This window comes from Pholis gunnellus (assembly GCF_910591455.1).
Source record: "Pholis gunnellus genome assembly, chromosome: 9".
Lineage (NCBI taxonomy): Eukaryota > Metazoa > Chordata > Actinopteri > Perciformes > Pholidae > Pholis > Pholis gunnellus.
Window position 1 is genome coordinate 9,022,189 of NC_136535.1, and position 12,209 is coordinate 9,034,397.

The window sequence follows — 12,209 nt, forward strand, 5'->3', positions numbered from 1 at the left end:
ACAAAAAGGTAACTGTAACTTCTGCACAATGTTTTAGGAAATGTAAAATGTCTTTGTCTGACATCTGTCGCATAGAAAACATTCCTCCTCCTCAGCTGTGTATTCTCTAACTTCCTATTTCCTGTTCCTAAACTTCTCTCTCATGATCATTCCTGTTTCAATGTTATTCATTGACTTTGCTTCCATTTTGGATGCAGGAAATAACATTTATCTTCAGATATTTTCTGATCTTACATCACTTTTTTCACATTTATATTTACACCATTTCAAAACGATGAGAGAATCATTGGTGTTATGTGTTATTATCTGAATGCAGGATGTACAATGTAGGGGTGTATACATGAAATCCAAATCTTCTTGTAACATGTTGGTGGATTTATTTAGACACATTAAAATGGAAGCCCAGTATTTATTTAAAAAAATGTTACCTATCATTAGGCTCTGTAGTGGATTATTCAACCCTGTCTACCAAAAAATCACTTTATATAGTTCTAATTTTCTACAGCAAATACATTTTGAGAAGGATGTTGCCACCTGAATTGTGTTTTCCAACAACATAACGAATAACTTAGCACCAGGCTGAAAACCACTGCCCTCCATCATTGAAAGCTAGCCAAATTGCTAAATAATATGCAAATTCACTGACAACAAATTCACTGACAACAAATTCACTTTTTTCCCTACAATATCTGTTCGTGAGAGGAAAACATTTAGCTACAGCTACCGTAGCTTGGGAAATAGCAATAAAAGGCCATTTATTAGACCACAAATGAGACAAGAATTAGCTGGCTAGCGCACCCTGTTGTCCCACCACTTCACTGCCTTCCACTAGGAGACTGCTTTGTCTGGAAGAGAGCGGTCGGCCGCTAACTGAAGGTCCGTCTCTGGAGCTGCCGTCAGCTCTCCTCTCAGTGAAGTAGTCACCTAGCAGTGGAGAGGGAGTCAGAGGGACCACAGGGTGCGCTAGCTAGCTAATTCTAGTCTCATTAGGGCCCGAGTAACCGACAACGTCGCGCCAGCTAAGGCCCTATTGAAATTCGAACAAACATACTAAATCGTGCGCATATTTCGGGGACTTGCCATACTCGAAAACTCACCAAACTTTGCACACTTGTCAGGCCTGGTGAATATAGCCATCTGATATAGGTTGCATATTTGTGTGTAAAGAAATCGCTCTCTAGTGCCCCCTACCAGTTGGACCGGTGACGGCCCTCGGCCAATATGTACGATTTACTTGAAATTCAACACACGTCAAAATCCGCTAGATCTACAAAAAAAGCCTCTCCCACCCCTAAGCTCCAAAAACGCATGTCCAAATCCGTTAGATCTAAAAAAAAAAGAGCCTCCCCTGCCCCTAAGCTCCGCCTACTTAGATTTTCCGTCATCTTGAATTTAGTGAAAAACACATTTTTGCGAACTCCTCCTTCATGCTGGGTCCGATTGCTACCAAATTTACTGTGGATCATTATTGGATGTAGATCACGCAAAGTTATCAAAAGCGTTTTGATATCTCTTAGCGATTACAAGATACGGACCAATGGACTTTTTAGGGCGTGGCTTGTACATCAATACACATAACTTCTCAACCGTTTGTCACATCCTGTAACATACCCTGAGATCTTTTTTGCCTGCGAAGTTGTGCTTTTTGTCACTTTTTGCATTTTTCAGCCGTACTTTAACGAACTCCTCCTAGAGAATTTATGCGATCAACTTCAAATTTGGTCAGGATGCTCTTAAGACCTTTGTGATTAAAAGTTATCAAAAGCTAGAGTTTTCGTGGAAGAACCGTGACGTGGCGTGGCAGCCATTTTGCCTCATTGTTTATGAAAAAAGAAGTTGTTATAACTCCAAGGTACATTATCCAATCTGCACAAATCTTCTTATGCATGATAGTACTTCAAGCTTGAGCATACTTCAATTGAAAAAAATTAAATAACTCATAGCGCCACCTACTGGCAAAAGGAAATGTCATATTTAGGGCCCGAGCACCGACGTAGTCGGAGCGGAGGACCTATTGTAATCGTAATGTTTATTAGGGCCCGAGCACCGACGTAGTCGGAGCGGAGGACCTATTGTATTCGTAATGTTTATTATTCTTCCGATTATTTTTCATGTTTCGTCGCAAAAAGGAGGTGCTTGGGATACTGGAAGGTTTTCGAGATTTGGCATGCAAGCCAGAATTTGCGAAAATTGCAGTCTGATTGGGGTGTCCAGCTGCGTTATGAAATATTGGCTCGCTAGCGCCCCCTATTGAGTAGCCCCAACATTGGGTTTCACCTAGCTGTATGAAATTTGGTAGGTATGTGGAACGTGATGGGGTGTACAAAAAATCCTCTTGGAATTTTCCACTAAACCAAACAGGAAGTCGGCCATTTTGAAGTGTATGACGTTTTTGGACCGTTTCAAGGCATCATACTTTAACGAACTCCTCCTAGAGATTTAACCCGATCGACTTCAGATTTTTTCAGTCTGCTCTTGAGACCTTGGCAGTGAAATGTTACTCAAAGATCAAAAAGTTATCGAACTATGTATCCGTGGCGTGGTGTCAAAAAAACACCATTCGCCACGAAAAAGGAAGTTGTTGTAACTCGGCCGTACATTGTCTAATCTGCTCCAAATCTCTCATATGTCATGTCATCCTGACTCAGAACATATCTCTATCACAGCTTAGAATCATAGTAAGAGCGCCACCTAGTGGCAACTGGAAGTTGTACGTTTTCTACTTTGACATCCTGATCCTCACAGATTAATCAGATCCCTCTCAAATGTTGCCAGGAAAGCCTTAAGACCTTGATAATGCTTCATTGTGAAGATTGTAAGAAGTTATCGGATGGCGGCGACGTGGCGGCTCGGCGAATTGCGATCCTTCGCCATGAACGAATAAACTGATGTAACTTGACTCCACATCATCAGATCTTTACCAGATTTTACATGTTTGATTAGACTCCAGGCCTGAAGACATCTGCAGGCCAATTTTTAATCATAGTCATAGCGCCACCTACTGGTAACAGTAAGTTAAAGTCTTTATACTTTGTCTTGTTTCTCTTAGTAGGTAAATCAGATCAACATCAAACTACTTCCACACAAATGTAAGAAGTTCATAATGCCAGTTCATGAAGCTTTTGACGTTTCGTCAAACGCCGTTGCCGTGGCGACGCAGTCTTCGCCGTGAAAAACAAAGGTCATTTTGAGAGGCTAAAAGAGCTTGAAACATAAGCAAACTCAGCACGCAGATTACAAGCCCAAAATGTAGTTATATAATATGATTTTATTGCTTCAGAGGGGCAAATCGGCTCAATAGCGCCCCCTACAAAACTTCGACGAAGCAGCCCTCGCACTACATTTCACATAGATTTACAAAATTTGGTGGGCACATGTATCACATGTGGACTTAAATAAAAGTCTCTTGGGACCATGCTCTAAACCCAACCGGAAGTCAGACATTTTGCATTTGTTATGAATTTCTAGTGTCGTTTTTGTCATTTCCAGGCGCTGCACTTTAACGAACTCCTCCTAGGGAAATAATCGAATCAACTTCAAAATTGGTCAGTACAATCTAAAGACCTTTGTGATGAAAAGTTACTCAAAGCTTGTTGTTTCGTGAAAAGCTGTTGCCGTGGCGACGCATTCTTCGCCATAAAAAATGAAGGTGTTTTTGAGGGGCCAAAAATGCTCAAAACATAACGAAACTTGTCACACACATTTAAAACCCTGAATGTAGTTATCTGATGTAACTTTAATGTTTCAGAGTGGCAAGTCGGCTCGATAGCGCCCCCTACAATATTTCGACGATGCAGCCCTCGCAGTACGTCTCACCTAGATGTATACAAATTGGGAAGCAGGTGTATCACATGTAGACTTAAAAAAGGTCTTTGGGCTCTAAGCCCTAAACCCAACCAGAAGTCAGCCATTTTGAATTTTGTATGAATTTCTAGTGTCGTTTGTGCAATTTCCAGGTGCTCTACTTTAACAAACTCCTCCTCGGGAATTAATCAGATCAACTTAGAATTTGGTCAGAACAATCTCAAGACCTTAGTGACTAAAAGTTACTAAAAGCTTTAGGTTGCATCAAAAGACGTGGATTTGGTGTGGCAGCCATTTCACATGGTTCACCATCATCCATCAAGCTGTTGTAACTCAACTGTACTTTGTCAAAACTGTCCCAAACTTGACATGGTTGTTGACTGTCATGACTTTAGGACTTCTGCATGCCAATATTAACTCCTAGTCATAGCGCCACCTACTGATAAGCACGGACGTAAGCAGGATTCTATAATTACAGCTGCCCAAACACTGAACTTATTAAAAGGGTTTGTGGGCACACCATGAGAAAAAGACTTCTCTGATCTAAATATGTGCAAACTAAGATGTTTGGGGAGCAAAAGTTAGATAACAGTGGGTTTTCAAACCATGTCAGTCGACATTAGTATAAATGATCTGTCCAGAGCTTCTACATGAGAATCAGGTTAAATATTACAATGAATGCTTCACACTACAATCTAAAGTTACAGAAGAGCTTAAAATGAAAACAGTGTTAAATTAAAGTGTTCAAGTGAAAGCAAATGACACTGTTTTCTTAACTTTCATGTAAGTCCAAATCCAATCAGCAGGACACTGCAGGGAGTTGAACCCCATCCCAGTAAACTGACAGTCTGTTATGTTACTAACACTGAAGCGCATTCACGCACATTCATTTTCTTGATGATCTTAACAGGCTTACATTTATGATTGTATTGGAGGTACCCTCAACACATTTGAGGCTTAAGACCTGTCAACACGATCTTGTTACGCTGCTGGTCGACGCAGGAAATATCATCTAACTCGTGCACGCAGTGTTTGATGGTCACAGAAATGCACGGCCGCGTCAACCAGAGTCCTGCCAGTACCCTCGATGTGCTTGCAGCTTTTATTCTTATTTTTTTTACAGTCACTCGTCATCAGAGATTGAGGATACCAGCCAGACGCTGCAGTCAAGTCCTCTTTTAAGGTGTATAAGACTTGTTAACAAGCTAGACTGTGATGCAGTTATATTACAATGTTCTTGATACTATTTTAATTCAGCGTTTCACTCTTAATGCTATTTTGATTCAGTGTCTGAGGGAGTGTCGCTGAGATCGAAAAGTGGCCGATGGTATTCTACTGTTCAGAGGTATGTACCGATCCCTGGAGTGGTATGCTGCTGTTGTTCAGAGGGAGGTACCGATCCCTGGAGTGGTATGCTGCTGTTGTTCAGAGGGAGGTACCTATCCCTGGAGTGGTATGCTGCTGTTGTTCAGAGGGAGGGACCGATACCTGATGATAAAACAGATGTTAGGCTACTTTGTTAATAAAGCCAAAGAAATACATTTACGGCATCACTGTTCGTGAATCAAAATAATTTACATAAAATGTGCATATGCATCAAGAGACGGCACTGGTGTGCCTGTCTGAGAGTGAACTACCACTTTCAAGCGGAACCTGCCTTCAGCAAACAGTGTGCCGCTGCAAAAGTACTGGCATATGATGAAGAATACACATTGTGGCCAGAATTCCTAACCAAATGACTCCTAGGTGCTACTTCAGCCCCCCCTGCTGTGTCGACCCCTTGAATGACCAAATGCCAACTGTGTGTCCTTCCTGCAGGTCTGAATGTGAATGACCCCTTCCTGCCCTTTGTCTCTACTTGTAATTACATTATGTCTGGTCATAATGTTCCCTAGTTTTCTAGTATTTACATGCAGTCTAAACACTGCTCTGGCTCCCTGTATAAAATGCTTCTTTTTCATTTGTTCTGGGTCAACTCACCGGCTCAGATCTGCTCTGTGAGGTCACCAGTGTGCCGGCATGCTTTAATAAACTCACAACACCACAGCCACTTCTGAACTGTACTTGAATGATTTCTTCAACACATTCCACTCCAGGGATAGGTACTGTTGTGTAATATCGAATAATATTGTAACAAATGTCAAACACTGTATCATAGGGAGACCTGCTATATTATGCTCACATGCACAGTACAGGACTGAATGGGTTAACCCTCCTGTTATGTTCGTTTCTTAGGTACAGCCATGGTGTTCGCGGGTCAATATGACCCGGTGCATGTTAATTAAATCATCCAAAAGTTGTCAGAAACCAAAAAATCCTAATAAATATAGTTTGTACCTCATCACCAACACCCTTACTAACAATTCAATCAGTATTTAGTGGAATGAAGTAATTCCCCCCTCCATAGATCATAGTTCAATGAGGATAACTCACTCGTTTTAATGAAAAATACATGTTCAAACTATTTTTTAGGTACATTGGAAAAACCTAGATGTAAATTGCATTAGTCTACCATAACATGTATTTTTCTCTAAATTATTTTAAAACTTTATTTTTTTCATGGGGTGATGTAGATAAATGGAGATGAGACACCTCTGCTGTTCAGGGTCATATTGACGCGCTCACTCAAAATCAAGCCAAATGAGTCAGAAGGATTTATATTGAAAGTAAACTTTACTTATGTTTACTTATAGTGTTAAGAAATAGACATTTACAAAAATTAACAAGAGATCAGCACAATGAACGAGGTGTGTGTGTGTGTGTGTGTGTGTGTGTGTGTGTGTGTGTGTGTGTGTGTGTGTGTCTACACAGCGCAAAAGTGACATGTCGTCACGGTGTGCTTTGTGCAAATACATGTTGGCTCTGTCTTTATAATATTTGCATAAGACAGTCTTGGCTGACATGTGTTGGGTGAGGATGACCACTGTCTTTCAAAATTTTTTGACACGAATGTCTCTCTTGGAGGAACAGGTATATCAGTTTCCTCATCTGATGGTTCATAATCAGCACCATTATAATCTGAATTGACCTCAAGATGGTCTTCATCTTCAGACACATCCTCTTCTATTTCACTGTCGTGATCAAGGATGTGCTCCAGAGCCTTCAGGGCTGTCATCCTTTTGTTTCTGCTCATTTTGTCCTCCAGTAAGCTGGTGTGTTCTGTTGGGTCCTGCCAGTACCCTCGACGTGCGTGAATGTGCGAGGGCCCGGTCAATGCTGTTATTGGGGGTGAACAGAGTTGTTGTCTATAAGACCAGCAGCAGCCCTGAAACACAGCGCATACTGGACTACTACACATACAAAGGTGGAATATTTTTACAAGTATTCTGTTTTGTATATGTGTGATTGTGTTGTCTCTCTTCAGAGCACAAGGAGCAGCAGGGGTATTTAACCATCCATCCGTTTTCCACACTACATGAACAGTATGAGCAAAGCAGCCAAACGCCCTTTTCCCTGCATTGACGTCCTTCCTTTAGCTCCCCAGGAGGAGGATGAAAAGCTGTTCTAACGTTCCATGTCCTGTTTTCCAGGTCCATGATAGCTTTGTGTTTCCTCAATAGTTAGAACTCTTCCCTTTTTTTACAATAGAGGTAACTTGTTTTCTAGTCTAGAGACATCCTAATATCTACATGATCGCTATCAGCTTTAACCTCACAAATACAAAACAATGTGTTTCCTGTGGCTTCACAATAAAAGCCAACACATGTTTCACCAGTTCAGTGCTTTTAATATAAAGCATTCCTTTGCCAATAACCAAACTGGAAATTGGTGCAGCTAAAGCAGCCAGCCTTACATGCACTCTGCTGTGCCTGTTCCACGACTTGAGCACAGACACTTTTCCAGTGACCATTTTCATGGCAGAAATTACAGATTTTTTCAGAAACACCACGATAAGCTCCCTGTTCCTCAAGAAAACTTCCACCTGTGCACCCAGAGAAATACGTTCCCGCAGCAGGAACATTTTCATCTACTACCAGCAAAGACAGAAACGCAGAAATCCTGCCGCCTGTGGTTCAAAACAAAATCATCTGCCAACACAGCAACCTCCACTGCAATCTTCCCTTTGTGCTTACTTATGTATATTGCAATCAGTTCAGGGACTGAGTTTTAAAATTGCTCAAGGACACGAATCATCAAAACATCTGACGTAGAACATCATCGACCAAACTGAGTCAGAAAATCACGAGCAAAATCAGGATGTGTTTTACCACCCTTTAGCTGTTTCTCCATTCATGCTTGCTGTTGCACTCTATCCAATTACAAACACTTCTGTAAACTCAACTTTTCTTTCTGCTGTTCAAAGTTTAAGGCATATTCAGGGCGCGAAGGACTGTCAGAATATTCATGTCATACAAATTTGATCTCACATTAGCCTTAATATTTTCCTTGAATATTATATCACCAACACCTATTTCATAGTGATCGGCTATCTTTATCAACTGATCTCTTGTAGACTGATCTAGAAACGCCTCTGATGGAGAAGCGTGAATGTCCACCTCCGCCATTACGCACAGACGACCGATGCACAAACAACAACCATCCCCCGTTAACCAAAATAACTTAAAGTATAGACCTAGTATGCAAACAAAGCATAACAGCAACTCCGTAAACTGAGCATCCCCTCTAACTGTGTATCCAGATCTACCTAAACTCACCCCTAGTACTCAAGGGCTACTCGCGGAAGGTGTCATTGCAACAAATCCCACTAGCACGACAAAGTGAATAGCAAGCTGGCAACCCTGCAAAAACTACAGAGGTGCTCCTAAATCTACTGCTTGCAACCACTTTCACCCCATACTGCATTCATAACCACCCCAAAAGGGAAACGCAATATTCCTACAGGGAGTCAGCTCTACACTTGTTCTGCAAAAGAGGTCAAAACTTACCTTCCTTTGTCTCCTGACTGTTTTGCAGAAAATAAAACATTTGCACACGCACAACATGATTCCCTCACCCGACAGCACCAGACAAAACAAGAAAAAAAAACACAAGTTGTTAACCACAATGAGCACAAAAAAGGGATTCCCCAGACCTGACATCACCACACAGGAAATCCATCCAAGTCACCAATTCATATCTTACCAACAAAACTCCATCACTTAAGAACTACTCATATCTTAGTTCTCAAGTTAGACGAGCCCTCAATGTTGTTGAAGTGGTTTATTTTAAAAAGGTTGAATTAGTTTGACAAATGTAACAAAATATGAATTCTAACAAATGATACTGGCAGAAAGAACATACTGCCAGGTTAACTGAGGTAATGATAAACAAAGTAAACAGCAAATAAAAAGTCCAACATAGCACAGGGGAAAAGAAGCCGTTTGTGTAGTCTACATTTATTGGGACAGTCAGCACCTCCATATAGCCGGAATGGAATCCTTTGTTTCATTACTTCATTTTCGACTGTGAGATTGACAGTCGAGTCAGTCTCCTTAGATCGAATCGTTGAATAATCAACTATGCAGCTCACCCTTAGTAATATTCCAGGATGTAACAAAGGTGCTTAGCTAAAACCCCGTTACTGCTAACATGTGTTTTCTGATGTCTCCTTCTTAGGTCTTGTCGAGGTGATTCCTTGGTCTTTGTCCAGATTTCTGAATGTATCTCGACGATGGCTGCCCTCACTCGGTCCAGGTGACCTCCACTACTTTGGGCAGATTCCTGCTCTTAATGACTGTGTTTACAGAAACATGTACCAATCCAGATACGTGGCCCTGCATGATGTGGATGAGCTCATACTGGCCCAGTCAGTCAAAAGGTAGCACATTGTTTCAGAAAGTAGACAGATGAAATGAGACGAATGTCTTTTGATAATTTAACCTTTAGCCTAGGAGATGATGCCTGGTATCAAATGAAGTTCCTCATCAAGTTTTCACAGTACACTGACTGCATGAAGTACAGTCTCAGATCACGTACTCCTGAAAAGTGCTGAATAGTTTTTAACATTTCGTACAATTTTAATTAAGCATTACTTTAGGCCACCTTTTCATGTTAATAAGATAAAGATAAATATACATAAGTAAATAAATTATATGATTGCATTTTTACCCATTTATACACATGTACATTTCATTCATAGGGTTGTATAAAATGGTTTGTAGATTTTTCTACAACTTGAAACAAAGTATCTTTGTTCAGGATTATCCATGTTAATATAGCAGTTATTGATGTCTCACAGTAGGAGTTGCCAATATTTACAAATGCAACATTTTAAACATCCATATGTGCTTCCAACTACTACATTATAGAGTGTTGTGTGGCATTTATTAATAGTTCATATACGGTTTATTTTTGCAAATGTAAAAACTGAAATTATTCAAATAGACCTTGTAGTTAGTGAGATAAGCCCCTTAGAGTGTGGGTATGACATTTTCGAGCAGAGGTCTCAAAATAGGCCTAGGGTTTAAAAGGTTAATATAGCAGTTATATTTGTCTCACAGTAGGAGTTGTGAATATTTACAAATGCAAAATTTTAAACATATCCATATGTGCTTCCAACTACTACATTATAGAGTGTTGTGTGTTATAAGGCATTTATTAATAGTTTATATACTGTTTTTTATTTTAAATTTGTGTAAAAACTGTTTCTTATGTGTATTTTTTCCATCATTCTATTACCAGTTGGTTGGAGCTGCTGCCTTTGCTGGAAAAGAAATATGGTGCTGACAAGTGTTACATGTTTGAGAATAATGTATTCCCCATCACCGTCACGCCTCCTCCCACCTCCCAAACTCTGCCCACGCAGAGCTGCTGCATCAGCTGGCAGAATGTGTCTGGGGTGAACATCCTGGCTCACCTGTACCAAAAACCCATCCTCCGCCCCTACGAAAACAATAAGTGCATTGTCAACCCCCGAGCTGTTTTTTCTGCAACTGTCCACGGACTGCTGAGCTCACAAAATGGCTGCTCCTATGTTGACAGGAATATAGCACGGATGTACCACACAAGGTAGACTGATGGTTGTATACTTTCTAATCAAATCATGTGCGTGATTGCAAGTCATTGGTTCATGTTGCTGCTTGTTTAAAGAGTTAGTTTGATTAGTGAACAGAGGCAGGTGAAAGGAGTTAGGCTGATGATGAGGGAGGCAGACAGGTGCACTGAATGAGTTGATAGGCGAGTGAGGTGAGTGAGAAATAAAAAGACAGGAGAGAAGGGGCAGAGCTGTGACAAAAAAAAGGTTGTAGTGGAAAAGGAAACTAAACTTTACCAGTGTTCTACAGAAATGTCAATGACATCACATAGTCGCACACCCAAAATATCCAGAGAGCTGCATCGGTTAGCCTATCTAAAAATCTAGACCAACACATGAAGCTGATTCTAGGGTGCTAGTGTCTTGCTCAGTTTGTTTATAACTGTCATGTCTCTGCTTTCTGTCTGTGCAGAGCTGCTAAACAACCCGAGCTGACACCAGACAAGCTGATTTATGATGGCCGACTGCTGAAGTACAGCACCCAACTCATCCCAAATGTCAATACTGTTTTAAGAAAGAGTGGACTTCTACCAGAGGACAACATACATTAGCCTCTGTGTGTAGGTGTGTGTGTGCGTGTGTGTGTGTGTTTGTGTGTGTGTGTGTGTGTGTGTACTCATTTTGACAAACTATCAGCCTTTTGGAAAGTGAGAACATTTTGTCTGTTGCTCACCTCATCAAAACTCTTAAGACTAGATGTTCTGGTTACGGATCCCCTCTATGCTAATGTAAGACACAAACAAATACTCTGCTTTGAATTCTGATTTGCAACTTTAGCTGGTGAATGTGAAAACAAACTGCCCACACGTCATTCTGCAAAGTGAAGCTCGAACAACCACATGAAGGAACAATAAGTAACACACATTTTTGACTGGAGGGAGATTTTAAGATTAGAATAAGGTTCAGGTTAAAGGATAATTCATTTACAATTATTATTGATTACATTTTACTCACCAAGTTAATTGATGAGCTCTGGGAACACAGTGACATTTCTCAAAACAATGTAAATGGGGTAAAAAACACAAGCAGCCAGACAATTAGACAGGTTTTAAATAAACCCCCAGGTTAGTATTTGGAAGAGAAAACAACCCTTCACTTTTCCTGTGCAATAAGGCATTAAAATACAGTGGTTTTGTAAATTTAGACTAAAAGCTTGTTTCCAGCCTGTGTAAAAATACTTGACTTCAGCTACCCCATTTTAAACCAAAATACGCGTTTTTAAATCTTTCATGTAAAATAACCAATTTGGCTCCAACTTTGATTAAAAATGGTTTGTTCCTTAAGTTGGTCATTTACTGCTGTAAATTAACTGTGAATTCTTTGAGTAAGTATTCTAGACTGTATATTTACTGTATAGAAAAAAGTTAATTGAGAAAAATATATTTTTGGGGCTGTGTATCCACAGCCTGATATATCCTCTTACTTTGTGCCT

At 40.4% G+C, this 12,209-nt stretch overlaps 1 protein-coding gene across 1 annotated transcript; it reads left to right on the top strand.

Moving 5' to 3' along the window:
* Nucleotides 1-7,024: 7,024 nt before the first annotated feature.
* Nucleotides 7,025-12,209, top strand: LOC306701040 (uncharacterized protein). Its single transcript, XM_079166264.1, has 4 exons — nucleotides 7,025-7,108; nucleotides 9,361-9,562; nucleotides 10,426-10,752; nucleotides 11,190-12,209. Exons 2-4 carry the CDS (start codon nucleotides 9,495-9,497, stop codon nucleotides 11,326-11,328), a joined length of 534 nt encoding a protein of 177 aa, XP_079022390.1. The 5' UTR covers nucleotides 7,025-7,108; nucleotides 9,361-9,494; the 3' UTR covers nucleotides 11,329-12,209.